This window comes from Rhipicephalus microplus, chromosome 1 (assembly GCF_043290135.1).
Source record: "Rhipicephalus microplus isolate Deutch F79 chromosome 1, USDA_Rmic, whole genome shotgun sequence".
NCBI classification, from domain to species: Eukaryota; Metazoa; Arthropoda; class Arachnida; order Ixodida; family Ixodidae; genus Rhipicephalus; species Rhipicephalus microplus.
In genome coordinates, this window is record NC_134700.1 from 163,049,103 (window position 1) to 163,065,874 (window position 16,772).

Here is a 16,772-nt window from a genome sequence, read left to right on the forward strand (position 1 = left end):
GCGTACAACCACTCACGCTCGGGCTCGAATCCCGGCTGCGGCGGCTGCATTTCCGATGTAGGCGGAAATGTTGTAGGCCCGTGTGCTCAGATTTGGGTGCATGTTAAAGAACCCCATGTGGTCGAAATTTCTGGAGCCATCCACTACGGCGTCTCTCATAATCATATGGTGGTTTTGGGACGTTAAACCCCACATATCAATCAATCATATCAACCACTCACGCTGTTCTAGTTGTCACCCCCACCCCCTTTTTTTGGTGGTTTCACTCTCAGCCTCAACTACTACGGCTACCACAGGCTTCTATGACCACAAAGGCATGTATAATCATTATTCAATTTCTACTCACAGACGTTAGTCGTCGGGATGAAGAGGCATCACTAAGCGTCGACGCAGATGCTATTACATCAAACAGTGTTTCTGTTGCCAAACTCCAAAATATATTGTATAAGCTTTCTTATTGGATCTGCAGTAATCAAACAGCTAACTATGTAAGTAGACGTTTTCCCTTTTTTGGTATAGAGATATTTATGACGGATGTATCAACCCCGTTTTCGGTAATGTTCTATTGAATTTTTAATCTATTATTCACAATTTATTCCGTTGCTTATCTTCCCACTGCCATGCATATTACGTCTGTACATTTCCCATTCTTCCTTCGAAAGCCATGAAAAAGTGGGAAGTTGAACGATATTCCTGGAATAAGCATTCTTGAAGAAGTCATGATCGGCAAAGCAAATCATCGCGTACGTCCACCAACCGCAAACTTACCTTTGCGACTTCATGTCCGGGCTCCCGAAGAAATTCGCACTTTTTCTCCACGTGTTTGGCTTATTTTTATGTCAGTTTAGATAAGAAAAATCACCGGCACTTATAGCCTCTGAGACCTTCAATGTTACACAATTGACGATATATTTCATAAACAATTGGCACTCGTAAGCGCTTTTCTCGCGTGAACAGCATAGTCGGTGGTTCAACACACACCTCGGAAAACAGCAACATCGAAAACGAAAAACGAGACTAGGTATATGCAAACAGAAACATTAACTAAACAACAGACGCGAAATTGTTTGTGATCTATAGTCTGATGCAGTTGTTGTCGATGTAGACGGTGAATAAAGGTGGTGTCTGTCAGTTGATATGCACATCGCGACATCTGTAAGCACAGTGATGTCTCCACGCAAGCACACTTGGCTATGATTGTTTGGCCGTGTAACCAAAAAAGTTCACATCGCCTGTGCATATCCTTGTCTGCACAGCGCAATTGCCCGCAGGGTATCAGATCCTCAAAGGACGAGAACGTCAATTGTCCAGTCTTTTTTTTTTTCTACGCACAAACTCCCCGCTTGTTTTCTTTCACAGCATGGTCTGCTGATGGTTGGGCGACACAGACGGACTTCTGCCGTCAGAGGAACGTCTTGGAAGAAACTGCAAAGGAAACGACTAAGCTGTGAGTGCGCTTTTCGTTATGTGTTAGGAGAATATATCAAGAGTTTTAGCCAAACCTGACAAACGAAGCGTAGAATGCTTCGAAAGGTATCTTTCGGAGCAGAGCATTTCTGCAGCTGTTTAGCGCATTTTAAAAATACTGTGTACTGGTGGCAAACAGAGACAAAAATCTGCATTTTAAATTGTTTATAGCGCGGCTTATGTTTTGTAATAATTCACGTTATTATATGCGCGCTTGCCTTTTTTCCTCGGCGCCTTGAACAATCTTTCTCCTGCTGTTTATCTGTTTTGCTTCTCAACCCCTTTTCTTGTAATATTTCTTCCTGAAGTTACGTATAATGGTTATTCACCACTTTTCAAACCCTCCCATGAGTGCGATAAAATGGCTTTAGATGGACCCACCCTCCACCAAAAACGTTTTTTTTTAAAGCATGCCTCTGCCAGGCTTCCACCACCAGTTTTCTAGACTGCGAGACATGCCTGCCTTATAATGGTTCTTCACCACTGCGGTTGCTTTTCAAGATACGGTCATACTCGGCAGTTACAGTATTTCACGTATATATTCATCAAAATAACAGCTGTCACAATACCATTCAAAATGGTTTCGTGTGGCAGATAGCTCACTTAGCATAGTTATCATTCGATTACACCTCAGCTACTCTAACCATACAACGAGCCATCAATTCAAGATGCCAAATATTGCATGATCAATCTCTTATACCTAAAACTCTAAGTGTTATGTCTGTAAAATAAGTAGTTCAGACGAGGTGATGTATTTTAGGTGACGTGGTGAATATCACAGACTAAGAATACATGCAGGTCAAGAACACATTTTTGAAAACGTGCTAGTTCAAGCAGTTTAGCAGCATGCAAGTTGTGTACCTATGACTACGGGCACCGGAACAGAAGTGAGTGTATTGCACGATGCGAAGCAAATGTCAGCGTGAAATTTCATGCTTTATTGTGCTCCTTTAAACAGAACAAATATACATAGACACTACAGGAATCAGACAAAAAGTGAAGCAACACAAGGCTCTTGCAGTGGCGAACATATGCATTTCTACAGCTATGAACAGCAATAGTTCATTGATACAAACGTTATACAGACATATGATATATTACGAACATAGAGCCAGCAATGCTGCAAGAATCTAAGAGCTTGAAAGAACAAATGCGACGCCATTTCCTCAGTCAGTGAAACATGGCCAGTCTCCATGAACATACATTGGTTATACGTTTGACACACATAATGAGACGAAATTCCGCGGTCACACGAATCGTGTGCTTCAAACGCAGAACAAAAATCTGTACAAGTGAAGAGTCTATGTAACATCAGTTTGGAGCATACAGGTGTTATAACACATGACACCTTTTTTGGCAATGCGATAAGAGTATGCGGTACAGGTTTTACGAAAATATGTTGTGTAGGATATAGAGAACACCGTGCATGAGCGCACGTGGTTATATATTCTCTCGCAACAAGGAATACTTTATCAACACAAAGTGTAGCTCGGAGTATGGCGTATGCTTTCGATAGCCGACACAGTGAAGCAAGGCACATACGCTTCAATAATAGTATACGCGTACTTCACTACAGCTGGGAATTGCTTGGGCTTGGGATATGGGGAGGATAACAGGAATGAAGGCGCTGGAAGAAGAAAGATGATCATTACACGTTCTTGCTAAGCATGCAAGCACTGATCTTCATTGTGATGTACTTCAAGTCGCCGCATGGCAGACCTGTGAAAAAGGGTGGGCCACCATCAACGTCTTCGTTACGGAAACCACTACAACTGAATATGTCCAGCTCTGACCGTCAACCTAGCGATGATGTCTTGGTGCGAACGGTGCGGATGATGGTGACGCAATAAATACTAAACACACATTATTGGAGTGCATTTCGGGAACACAGCAGCACGAATCTAGATTGCACTGTGAAAGTGCGATTCCATGTATGATGATGCCACCCTCCCTTTGCCCCACAAAAAAAGGACGAAACAAACATTCTCAAAACTACAACTGGATGTAAGAACATTGCAGTATATGAAGACGCTGAAACAAATCTAGCGTGACGTAGGAAGTATTTTACAAACGCGCTATCTTTATAAGCAGGTCAGAGTTTACGGCATTGAAGGGTTCCCGAGATGTACTATGTACGTCAAATGCTAGCGAGGTTGTGGAATGAAACTAAGATCTTACTGCATTACGCAATGAAAACGCGCGATGTAAATCTAAGACACAGAATTACAAGCTGTTGCAGGCGCCAGAAGGAGAGAAATATTGCGCGCAACAGCATACCCTGTGTGCCGGATCTTCCACGTATCACTCGGCTCACTGCTAAAACAAAGGAGCAACCATTCATTGCAATAGCATTTACGTCAAAGTATGTACATGGCTCAACACATCTATAAAGTGTACTAAGCCAAACGAGGCAGTAACGCAAAACAAACACGGAGTTTCCACTAGTACTCTCACAAGCCACACCTCATCTTAACTTCGATCAAGGTGCGTATGCATGCATTTGATGGAAAAGTGCCATGCACGCTGGCTCACTTTACACAGGCGACGGCTATCGAGAAGCTCGCGGAACGTAAGAGTGTGAACGCTAGCACGCAGTGCACGTAGCCAAGGCATGGTGCTCAAATTACGGTCACGCATTTATACTTTTGCGGGGGCTTCTTAAAGCGACTTACGCTGATGCTGGTATTCGCGTAAGACATCCGTCGGCCGTCATTTCTGAAACATGGAGTCTGCGAGAGTGTCTTCCGAAGGACGCCTAGAACCTAAGACAGGAGGGAAAGGGAAAATAAAAAAGATACCTTATTAGTAGGTGAACATGTGCTTCAGTTTATGAAGAAAGACTGATCACAAGTGAAACTGAAAATTTAGAAACCGTTCCCTTCTGGTGGTTCAACTAAGAACCATTCGTTACTGTCATATGGGGCCCTTTATCTTGTACAATAAAACCATTCAAGAAATATTACAATTGATTAATAATTTCATCAGAGATGTCTTACCTTTGAGCTTTAATTATATAACGTGAAAATTCGCGATCTAAGGCGCGTAATATGAACTAGTCACAAAAGCTGGGGAATCAGCATACGTTCCATGGTCGTGTAATACTAAAACATCGGCCCCATATTAACAAGCGCATTTTCCATTACTAGATCGTGGTAGTACATGAAACTTTTGCATTTGTGAGAATCAAGGTTTCCTAAAGTACATGCTGGGTAGCGCCCCTTGGTAACAACCACCTAATAGAGACAGAGGGCAAGCCAGTGCGAAAAAGTACAAGTGCGGAGAATTTATGTCTTTAGTATATTACACGACTAAGCGTGGCTTTCTTGCAGTCCACAAATGTAGCGTTCAATTTTAAGAATGACTTGACCGATATAGCATTTCGGCTCACCTCTCCGTTGAAGAAGCAGAACAGCAGAGCAACACAAAGACCCTGAAAAGTAATGAAGAAGATGTTATTCGGAATTTTGACTGGTGGAGACACAACGAAATGAAAACAAGAAGATTTTCACGTATGAATTGCGCACTTTCCTTTCCAAGTGCTCCCATAACTTTTCCACATACTTAGTTGTAGTTGGGGTTTCCACAGACGAAAAATCTAATATGATCATCATATTCAATAACAAAACACATTGTTAAATAGTTCATTGGCTACAAAATAAAAACTCTGGCCACTTTGGTGTTAAATTGACTGGCCACCTAAGTCACAGCTGAAGATCACTGCTAGTACCTGGCGCATGATCATAGCATATGTCACTGCAATGAAACATTACCGGCACAATATGGTACTTGCTGGGCGTGTAAAATACAGAGCGCTGACTTGAACTTGCTTGTTTAAATGGTCGCGAAAGACCTATGCTTCAAATTGGCAAGAGTTCTCACCTGTAATGACGAGACCAATGCTGAGATGATCTCGTAAGCGAGGAAGATGGAGCCCTTGTCTGGTCTGAATGGAGTAACCACGTAGTGTAAGCCCAAAAGAGGAAGCAATATCACTGTAGCCCGCACGGCTTTCCTGGAGTGTAATGCATAGTCTGAAGTAAACTTGCAGAAAGATTCGGTGACAGAATCACGACAGAAAAAGTTATGCCGTTGCTCAAAGGCAGCTCTTTAGCAAAAATGGTCTGTGCGACCTGAGTTTCTGTCAAACTTCTAAACTTAAGCATTCAAATAAAATTTATTTTATTTGAGTTAACGTCCAGTTCCCAGACAACGCTTAAATGTAAGCACTTCGCGTTGAACGAAAATCAGACTAAGTGTGTATTGAAAATATTGTTAGTCTTCATGAGAGTGAAAAAATTAACGAACGTTTTTGGTAGCTTATGATCATGCTTTAGCAGGTTTCGACGGGGTTTAAACATACTTTCAATCTCTTAAATGACAGCCATTCCTGATTGCACCTTTCGTCATGTGCTGTTGAAGCATTATATGCACTCCTAGTATATATGCTGGTCTGTTAAAGTGACGACGTAAAAATTATTCCATGTATGACACGACCGTTAGGAGAAACTTCATAGCACAAAAATCATCAATAGTGACGTTTCAATCTTACCTTGTGCTCTCGTTGTCAGGGGAATTGACAGCCCGAAGCTTCGTCACCAGTACCCTTACGATGTTGACGAGAAATGCGAAGCTAAGCTGCAGAAAACGAGAAAGATATAACATGAGAACATAGTGTACCAGGCTACAGTTTCAACATTCATCAATTAGATTGTTCTCGTTAGCTTCTTTAAAAATTACTTTGACAATTTTCTGTCTGGGGATTATTTCTCGTTTAATGTAATAGCAGCTGAATATGTTTTGAAATTTTACGTTTTGCGACTGACCGGAAATAATCCACAAGCGTGTACTTGTGGCTTCTCATTTATGCATTCCATCGTGCTGCTGTCACTGTTTACGAAAAATAAAAGGCCATTAAATATGAACAGGCAATTAAAACACACATGCTTTCTTTTAGCCAATTCCAACAGAATATTTTTTGATCCCATCACTACATTATGGCCTCACATCAGCCCATATGCTGCGCAAAAGTACTGAGCAAATTATTTTTTTTCTCAGCAGAATAGAAGGCATGCTATTACACTTGTCACTCATCTGTTCAATCTCTCCTGATTCTACAATGTTGTGTGCAAGCTGATTTCTATTCCTTCTTACACTTCTGAAATGACAAACGCAGGAACGCAACCACACTTGTTACAGTGCACTGCTAGGAAACCAAGGACGCGATTATCGCGGTGTCCAATTCGTGGGCATGTTAATTTCATAGGAGCGAGTTAAGTTAGGCGAAAACAAGAGGATTCATGACCTCATGGTTCTGTTTATCACGTCGACGCACCGAGCCCACCAGAACATTCCCAGCGTAAAAAGAAACTAAGTGGGTGAAATGTGAAGTAACAGGACGCTTAAGCATAGTTAAAAAGTCTGAACGTGCGTACGAACGTGTTGATATGATTGAAGAGCGATGCAGAGAATGCGTACCGACCATTCTGGGGCGTCAGGCGTGCGGTCGCGTTAAACCTAATTCAAGGGCCAACGTTAATCGAGTATATGCACAGCCTGCCAGATGTGCGTCTAGAAGCGGATTTCTGCGGACAGCATTCGTTGCGATGAAACTCATTCTGTCTTTCTCACTTGTGCCAAGAGTTGTGATAGCTGCTTGCCGTCAAAATGGCGTTGCAGTCGAAAGACCGGAAACAGGCGACGCGCTGCTCGCCAGCTCCAGCCAATCAGTGGAGTCCTTATAGAACATGTCCACGTTCATCGCGAGAATAGCTCCTCGGGTGGTTTCTCTGCAATGCATTGTAAGACGTGTGCGTGCCATCCTTTGTTCAACACGTGCATAATTGTGCAAAGACCTAGAAATCAGTTTGCACGTGAGATTACAGGAGCAGTGGAGATTTAAAACGTGGATGATACGTAGTAACAAGTGTACTACCATGCCATCTATCGTACTGACGAACAAAAACTTTCCTTGATGCTTATATTAATGTCGAGTAATGTTCTTGTTACTTTTGAGCAGCAGATGTGCTAATGTTCTGCTATATAAGTAGGATTGGGATCACAAAAAAAACTGCTGAAAGTTTACCTGCCTGTGTACATGTAAGTGCATTCATTCTGTTTTCTTCCTCAGTGCGCTCTTACAGTTCGTAAATGCATGGACTACCAACGTGCCCAGACCTTGGTGCTACAAGCTGTGCGCGTATAGTGCAGAAATCAAACATCCGAATTAAAAAAAGTATTGCTTCACAGACTTGCGGTCGTTTTCCTTATCCATTAGTCCCGTTCTTTCAGTAGATAGTAATAATGTAATATAAACAAACTAAAGTTAGGAAGGCTAATAACATGTACTAATAACTACAAATATAAAATTATCACAAGACCACACCAGAAATAAGTACACCTACCAGTATCGAGAAACAGACAGGAACGCTCAGAATATAAGTGTACCACACGTCGTGCTCGACCCAGCACCTGTAAACATAACAAATTAAAATCATTCAGTGCTCATAATGGCTCAGTCACAGTCGGTGGTGACAAAATTCTGAAGGTAACAAAAAAAGTTCGTGATGTTTTACAGAAGTTCTGGCTCAAAATGTTAACTTCGAGAACTCTAAAGCACAATATTCTGGCATTCGTTTGAATAATGTTCTGCTTGTTGAGGACCAACCGTAAATTGTATTCTGATACATCGGTTGTTATACAATACGCAATAGAACATGAACGTGTACAGGTGAGCTTAATTTTTTTTTAATTGAACCTCTCAAAGTATAGTTTTCCTACACCAACGCTTTTTACGAGCTAGCACAAAACAGTGTCATTCTTGGGGCGCAAACTCTATGCTCCTCATGACATGCTGAATATTTGTTCATGGGGGAGCTACTGTCTGCCATATGTGCGGCTATAGGAATACCAGACAAGACTAAGCAACACGAACTGAGGTCATGTACTTACATTCTTGACGCCTCTGGATCTAGGCCACGCATTACAGCATACCCAATGGTTGGAAGCAGCGGAAAACCTGGACAGAGTATAAACACAGTGGCATGTTATCAGGATGAGTAGATACTCTAGGAACACACAACATTTTTTCAAATGTCTAAAGATAAATACGTAGGCGACACAGAAGGACGTTTCCGACACTACTGGTGTTCATCAAAAGAACTTAGTGTTAACAGAGACTACCACTGGGGGAACAGAAAGAGATAGATGAAGACATAGTCCCATTCTAAATTTTACAAAGGGGAGTAATTGTTCTTGCATCAGAGCACGCAATAGCGTGGGGATAGCATGGCGAGACATACACTGGGACACATTGTTCCCAGATTTTTCAATGTTGCTTCTCTATCGGACGTAGGCTTTTTTGTCGAGTGGGGTTTTTGCAAATTCACCTGAACCTAGCTTGAATGGGCCCCAGCTTCCGCAAGCAATTTAGGGATGCAACATGCAGTTAGCATAACACTTACCCCATCCAATGAGCAGAAACCACTTGAGAATTTTATCTTCGGCAATGAAAGCCATCACGAGTAGCGTGCGCAAGTAGAGACCCTCGCAGAACATCCAGAGGTAATTGCACAAGAGGAAGTACAGGGTCACGACGTGCAGGGCCTGGCACCAGCTCTGATGCAGAAGAGGAACAGCGACAAAGTAAATCACAATAAACACCTTATATTGATCTTTTCTTCTGGTAGACTTATTATACAAATGCAAGCAACGCCATTATTGACTTACCGGGCTTTCTTCTATCACTTGAGGCTGTGCAATGACGTGTATGTACCACAGTATCCAACATAGATTATTTATGATGAACGAAGTGAACAAATTTTTGTGAATAGTGATTCTCCTACAGCGAAGAGACCTGAAAAAAAATAATGGTAAGGCTTGAAAAGGAGGAAGAGGAAAGACAGGGAGGTTAGCCAGTTCTCAGACCAACTGGCTACCCTGTGCTGGGGAAGAAAGTAAGGGGAATAAAACATGACAGAAAATCGCATTGCATGAACTTCTAATGCTGGTGGTACGATATACAGAAGTACACAGACAACCCCTAGGTAATGTGTTGACCCGCCTTAGCGACAGACCACTATAGCAAAAAAGTCAGAGCTAGAATGGCGATATGAACTGCAGTCACACTGAATATCAATCGAGGCCTTATTGCGCTTTCTGGGCAGTAGTGACTTATTGATTAGTCTATATTACTTTCGCTCTGCACTTGTTGTTTTTTTCCGCGCAGCTGCTTTTTCTTCCACTCTGTTTTCAGTTCCCCTCTATTTAGTAGGGGACCCCTAACCATACTCCATGTTTCTCACTGACCTCCTCGCCTTTCTCTCATCTTGCTACCTCTTTTCCGCTCTCTAACTGAACAAAAACGTTACAAAACAATATTTATCTGCACGACAAACTCATATAATAATAAGCTTTAAGCGAGTTTGATACCTGTAAAAACAACGTCTGTCACTTTCACAGTGTTGTTTTTTTGTTTGCATTGAATTCATGCTCCAAAGTAAACAAGGACTTATTGCTGGAAACTTCAACATCACAATTCATATTTAGGGGATGTTTTACACGCAGCGGCCGAAAAGCCTAAAGATCTGTTCTCAAGTGGTATCCGGTGAACGCACGTGAGGCGTTGCCAAGCAGCCAGAATATCAAAGCCCACAGCATATCACCATAAAAAAAACAGGACCTTACGATTTCCCCCTAGTTTGGCTGCGATAACATATTCCGGCTACCCGTGAAGCTTCACTGTAGCATCAGCATGATCTACATGGCATTTCACTCCAACAAGACAGTTCATCATTCTCTTCTAGCCACCCTTTCCTAGATAAAACGGTCATGTGTTCTAATCTATTTGTACGTGTAGACAATAAACATGGAAGTTCTGGCCTCCGCACCTCGCACAAACGCACTAGCTTCATTCCCCTATTCCCTTGATTTCCTAGACCACATTCGATGAAGGCAGGGTCTCTTTTTAGGCCACAGCATCAGGAAAGAAGAACAGCCCGTAGTTGCATACGCTTTCTGGGTCAATTGCCTAAGAAGAGATGCCTGGTATCACTGGGACACTATAGTTAATAAATCATATATTGGCCACTGGTAATCTTACTGGAAAGTTTGGTCTGACAGTCCAGAAATTTCGTGTTTCCGTGAGATTAGGATGGAAATATATGACAAATAAATGGTCTCTAAATAATTTTCGTGAGAAAACATGTGAAGACATTGAAATAACATGTATGGCTTCATATTGTAGGGGAGGGGAGGTGGATATATGCGTTTTTGAAACTGGAAAACAATTTTTCCAGAGGCCTAAATTTCAATGAGCTATTCCGAATCGATGTTTCGCGAGCTAGTACGAGCATTGAAAAGCTGTAAAAAACTAACTCACCTAAAGTAACAAAATATGAAAAGTGACAAGAGTAGGGCAACCAGTGATATGGAGTATCCCGTGACGTAGAGTGAATTCACCAAGTTTCGGAACTGCAAAAAAAGTGTGCATAACAATAGGTCCAGTTAATTGAAGCAATACTACCCAGACCGGTTTCATCATCATCATCAACATCTTCATCATCATCATCATCATCATCATCATTATCATAATCATCATCAGCCTGACTACGTCCACTGCAGGACAAAGGCCTCTCTCATGTTGTGCCAGTTAACCCGGTCCTGAGCTTGGTGCTGCCAATTTATACCCGCAAACTTCTTAATCTCACCTGCCCACTTAACCTTCTGTCTCCCCCTAACCCGCTTGCCATCTCTAGGAATCCACTTAGTTACCCTTAATGACCAGCGGTTATCCTGTCTACGCGCTACATGCCCGGCCCATGTCCATTTCCTCTTCTTGATTTCAACTATGATATCCTTAACGCCCGTTTGTTCCCTAATCCACTCTGCTCTCCTCTTTTCCCTTAAGGTTACACCTACCATTTTTCTTTCCATTGCTCGCTGCGTCGTGCTCAATTTAAGCTGAACCCTCTTTGTAAGTCTCCAGGTTTCTGCTCCATAGCTAAGTACCAGCAATATACAGCTGTTATGTACCTTCCTCTTGAGGGATAGTGGCAATCTACCTGTCATAATTTGAGAGTGGTTGCCAAATGTGCTCCACCCCAGTCTTATTCTTCCAGTTACTTCAATCTCGTGGTTCGGCTCCGCGGTTATTACCTGCCCTATGTAGACATAGTCTTTTACATATTGAAGTGCACTATTACCAATCTCCAAGTGCTGTTCTCCTCCAAGGTTTCTGTACATTACTTTCGTTTTCTGCAGATTAATTTTAAGACCCACCTTTCTGCTCTCCTTGTCTGATTCCGTGATCACGAGTGGCAATTCGTCCCCTGAGTTACTCGGCAAAGCAATGTCATCGGCAAAGCGCAGGTTACTGAGGTACTTCCAGGATTTCTTCCAGGATGTTTATATATACTTCATAGACGCCCTGATTCCGCAGTGTCTGCATGACGGCTGATATTTATATTGAATTAAAAGGCTTCTCGTAATCTATGAAGGCTATGTATAGTGGTTGGTTATATTCTGAGCATTTCTCTATTATCTGATTGATAGTATGAATGTGGTCGATTGTTGAGTAGCCTGTTCAAAATCCTGCTTGTTCCTTTGGTTGACTGCATTCTAATGTTTTCTTTACTCTGTTAGCCATTAGCTTTGTAAATAGCTTGTATGCTACAGAGAGCAAGCTGATCGGCCTGTATTTCTTCAAGTCCTTGTCCTCTCCATTCTTATGTATTAGGATGATGGTAGCGTTCTTCCAAGACTCTGGTACTTTTCTCGTGAAAAGACACCTCGTAAACAAGGTGGATAGTTTTTCTAACACAATCTCTCCTCCATCTTTCAGCAAATCTGATGTTACCTGATCCTCACCAGCAGCTTTGCCTCTTTGCATGCTCTCCAAAGCTTTTCTGACTTCTTCTATCATTACTGGTGGGGTGTCATCTGGGTTACTGCCAGTTCTTATAGTATTAAGGTCGTGGTTGTCCCGGCTACCGTACAGATCTCTGTAAAACTCCTCCGCTATTTTATCTATCCTATCTATATTGGTAGTTATTTTGCCTTCTTTGTCCCTTAGTGCAAACATCCGATTTTTGCCTATCGCGAGTTTGCTCTTCACTGCGTCAGCGTGTGTTCAATTCTATCCATGTAATACCTTCTTACATCGCATACCTTACGCCTATTATTCAACTTCGAAAGCTCTGCCAGTTCTATACACACCGGTGTATCTAAGGTCAAATAAGCAGCAAATGCGTTTTTGATGAGTTGACGAAAAGAGTGCCTTTATTTACTTTCATTTCTTTCAATTAAGACTAACTAAGAATATCAATGAGCACATCGCAAAGCGCACTCTTTTGTGAGTTATGACTCATAGCTAGAACTTAGTGTACGCAAAACACCAGCGGTAACAACACCTTGAGTTCTCAGCGTCCAAACATGGCGCTAAGTTTTCAAATGAATTGAAGCATATGTGGCCTGTCGTGACCGTGGTATGTTGCTCCACCCTACACGAGATTAGACTCTCGCTCAATAAATTTAATTTTTTTCTGTTCACTATGCCACAGTATGCTACATGTGGTATCGAACTTATAAAGCGGTACTCATCTCCGGTAAATGTTTTTTTTCAATAAGTTCACGATCCCTTTTGTCTTCATCAAACCTGGAAGAACCGGTATTTCCAATGCTACTTTGTATGTGACACGAAAATATGCACATGAAAAATCTTACATTCGTAACTTCTTTGTCATATCGCAAGTTAAATTGCAGAGACACCCAAATCTTTAAACATTAGGCGCAGGGGAGACTTTTCTGTGTGTCAGCCTTATATGATAAAACTCAGTTCCGGAAAATTGTTTCTTGGAAGTGTGCTTCGTGGGTATGCCCTTCTTCACCCTTGTTGGAGGGATTCAGTTATGGCAAAAATACACTGAAAACTTCGCCACTCGAATAATATACGTAAAGATTTGGGCGACTATACCTGCCAACGATTGTTATACATAACATAGCTTACGGCGCGAAAAAAAACACGAGAGAAAGATATGCGCAAACTATCAACTAAGTTTATTCGAAAAAAAACACACACATATATATACAGGTCAACAAAGTCACAAGTCATACTAGCAAAAAATAAGTTCGCATCCCGGCTGCGGCGGCTGCATTTCCGATGGAGGCGGAAATGGTGTAGGCCCGTGTGCTCAGATTTGGGTGCACGTTAAAGAACCCCAGGTTGTCGAAATTTCCGGAGCCCTCCACTACGGCGTCTCTCATAATCATATGGTGGTTTTGGGACGTTAAACCCCACAAATCAATCAATCAATAGCAAAAAATAAGTCCTTTTAGTGGCAAGCACTCAAGTAATCTATCACGGTGGTATGTAACGTGACTAACGTGATTGTAACGTGGCATGTAACCTAATGAATTTTGTTGATAGTTTGCGCTTGTCCTTCTGTCGTGTTTTTTTTTTCGCGCCATGAGCTACGTTAAGAATGAACCAATTCGCCGAACAAGTCACTCTGCTCTCATGCATACGTTTACACTCTGATCAAAAACGTTTTTTTTTATTTTAGTGAATGTGAATGCACTGCATTTTACTGATGACTACTTTTTATACTCTTTTATTTGATAGTTCCGCAGAGAAAGCTGCTGAATGAAAAGCCCGTGCACTTAAAAGAATATCTACGCGGTGGAGATCGTCGTTGCCGCGACAACATCCCAGGTTAATTCCGGTGAGTCAACTTATCAATCAGCCGCCTAACTGATTTGCTGCAAAACAGCTTCACCGTGACCACTCAGCATACTTCTTTTTTCAAGCGTGCGAATAAATTCATTCGGCCAGAATTATTCACGTAACGCTCACCTTCCTGAAGGAATAAGGCTTGAAAAAGATGAAGACGTTAGTTGACTCGAGTAATGAAATTTAAAACGCAACTTTCGAAAAGAAATACATATAGACGTTTATGTAGTCAGTGGTCAAGCTCACGAAGCAAATAGGAACGAGGAACAAGGTACGCTGGGAGATATTTTTTAACAAACTCTAATAAAAAGAGAGAGCGGAACGATCACTATGTTAAAACGGCTAGTATAGACCACACAGTCCAAATCAATCTTTACACCTCACATGATGTAAAAACAAGGTCTTTTAATAATGCTAGGTTATTTTAATAGATACGAGTTTAGAAGAAGTACGTGTCCGAATGAAGAAAAGTAGCCTTCGTGTTGTTATGAAATGGATGTTACCGACAAGCCTGTAGACACTTACCTGAAGGTCGTGAGTGTCGACGCACGCAGTGTAGTTGGACCAAACATGATCAGTAACGGGATGCCGGAACCACGTTCCATTTGACGTGCATAATTTGTGCGCTTGCCCTGTGGAAAAAAATATATACGACAGTGAGCTCAAGTTTCTAGCCTAAAACAACCTCAAGTGATTACTGTCAGTGCCAGATCACACTCAATCTCACAAGAGAAAAAAAAGTGATATCACTAAGACATAGTGATTAGTCGCTGTTCGCGAAGAGTACCGCAGCTTTACCAAAACAAACTTATTGAAACGCAGGAGCACAAATACTAATTTAGAATAGTGCACAGATATGCGAATTTCCTACTTTCTCACTTCGTATAGCGCCCCGTTCTACTTTGCAGTATAAAGTTCTGACGTGGTCAAGAAACAACCCTTAGCACTGTTATTACGAAACATGGTGCTTCTCAGTGTTCTATGCATTGAATTCGTCAAATTTGATAGTCTTTGCTGACTTATATGAGAAATATCAAATTTAACTAATTTAATTGAAGTTTGATTTTATGGGCAATACTATCAACCTTCTTCTCTTCCTGTTTACCGTGCACTTGAAGCTACCCAAACTAGATACCCTTTCGGATTTTTTGCTGGATCGTTCTTAATGCAGCACGAGCACACTCCTCGGGAGCGCCTTTGTGGCCAAAGTGGTCAGTCTGAAAAATTAACTCACTAGAAGACAGAAATCCGGCCACGAATTGGGGGCACGGTGCGAACACAGTCTGTCCAGGCGGGGTGTCATCCCAGCAGTTCCAGCCATCCTATGTTCGTGGGCATAGGGATTCGTTCGCTCCTGCGAAGGAAATAAATGAAGGCATCGTTCAACCTATGCAGTATTCATATACTGATTGATTGATTGATATGTGGGGTTTAACGTCCCAAAACCACCATATGATTATGAGAGACGCCGTAGTGGAGGGCTCCGGAAATTTTGACCACGCGGGGTTCTTTAACGTGCACCCAAATCTGAGCACACGGGCCTACAACATTTCCGCCTCCATCGGAAATTCAGCCGCCTCAGCCGGGATTCGAACCCGCGACCGGCGGGTCAGCAGCCGAGTACCTTAGCCACTAGACCACCACAGCGGGGCCAGTATTCATACGATTTCGGAACTTGTTTGGAATATTTACGCATCATTCCAATTATGCGCGTATGTTACTGTTCGCTTGAAACGAGAAAAGAACCTTGGCGTGAGTTATTAAAATCTTAAATCCACGATATCAGTCAAAGAGACAATACAGGAAACAAAAAGTTGTCGGAAAGAGAATGTCAATGAACTTTACACTTCGACACTGCATAAAGACAGCCATTGCTGTTGCTACCCAGAAAGTCATCGCGTTTTTCGCAAAACAGCTTCATACACGCAGTTGTCTGTGGCATAAACAATAAAGGCCGCTTCAAAGCTCTCACCGTACTTTCGCGCTCGGTATAATCTATACCGCAGGAATGCGTAGCCCAGCGCAATGGTATATTCCATAAAGGCATTCGAGTTGTCATTGCTTTGATGGTCTCTGCGAGTGCGCATCACATCCACCTGATTTAACGCTCGTCCAGGTTTCACGCCGCAGCAACTGAGAGTGCTTACAGCAACAAAGTGCTTACTTAACCGACGCGATAAATAAAAATGTTCACCATTTCGTGCATAGGTTCAGGATGAAAACTGTAGAGTGTTCCTCACACCTGCTGTTTACAGCAAAAGGGGTCATATCCAAAAAGAGAGCAGTACACCACAGGTGTGCAAGGCTAACTCGTAAAGCGACCTATATCAGTGCTCACCGAGCTCAGGAAATGGCTTGAGCAGTACGTGCTCTAGGCAATGCTTGAAGTGGTCGATCTTTTCTTGCCACATCCAGTTCTCTCCTCTCGGAGAACTCTGTTCCCAAGGAACGTACTCTCCGATTTCTTCGGCGATGTCAAGGAGAAGCTTCAGTTCGGGGTCCTGGAAAGACACCATGCTTCAAATACCCTGGAATAATGGCCACTAAATTAGACATGCGGTTTTAAAACGTGGGTAGCTTT

General features: G+C 42.2%; 1 protein-coding gene across 1 annotated transcript; it reads right to left on the minus strand.

Annotated features, from left to right (window-relative positions):
• Positions 1 to 890: 890 nt before the first annotated feature.
• LOC142768938 (calcitonin gene-related peptide type 1 receptor-like) lies at positions 891 to 15,449 on the minus strand. Its single transcript, XM_075871537.1, has 12 exons — positions 15,426 to 15,449; positions 14,717 to 14,823; positions 10,844 to 10,935; positions 9,193 to 9,319; positions 8,928 to 9,081; positions 8,416 to 8,482; positions 7,869 to 7,935; positions 6,017 to 6,102; positions 5,347 to 5,479; positions 4,856 to 4,897; positions 4,140 to 4,229; positions 891 to 1,425 (listed from the first exon to the last, which is right to left on the minus strand). Exons 5-12 carry the CDS (start codon positions 9,019 to 9,021, stop codon positions 1,354 to 1,356), a joined length of 651 nt encoding a protein of 216 aa, XP_075727652.1. The 5' UTR covers positions 9,022 to 9,081; positions 9,193 to 9,319; positions 10,844 to 10,935; positions 14,717 to 14,823; positions 15,426 to 15,449; the 3' UTR covers positions 891 to 1,353.
• Positions 15,450 to 16,772: the final 1,323 nt, after the last annotated feature.

What these genes read in the sequence shown, in the direction of transcription:
- LOC142768938 (XM_075871537.1), bottom strand. Translation starts at nt 9,021, where the DNA reads ATGTTCTGCGAGGGTCTCTACTTGCGCACGCTACTCGTGATGGCTTTC. An exon ending in GTTTCTGCTCATTGGATGGG is followed by an intron (nt 8,483 to 8,927) that starts GTAAGTGTTATG and finishes TACTCTGTCCAG; the next exon opens with GTTTTCCGCTGCTTCCAACC. An exon ending in CATTGGTCTCGTCATTACAG is followed by an intron (nt 4,898 to 5,346) that starts GTGAGAACTCTT and finishes ATTACTTTTCAG; the next exon opens with GGTCTTTGTGTTGCTCTGCT.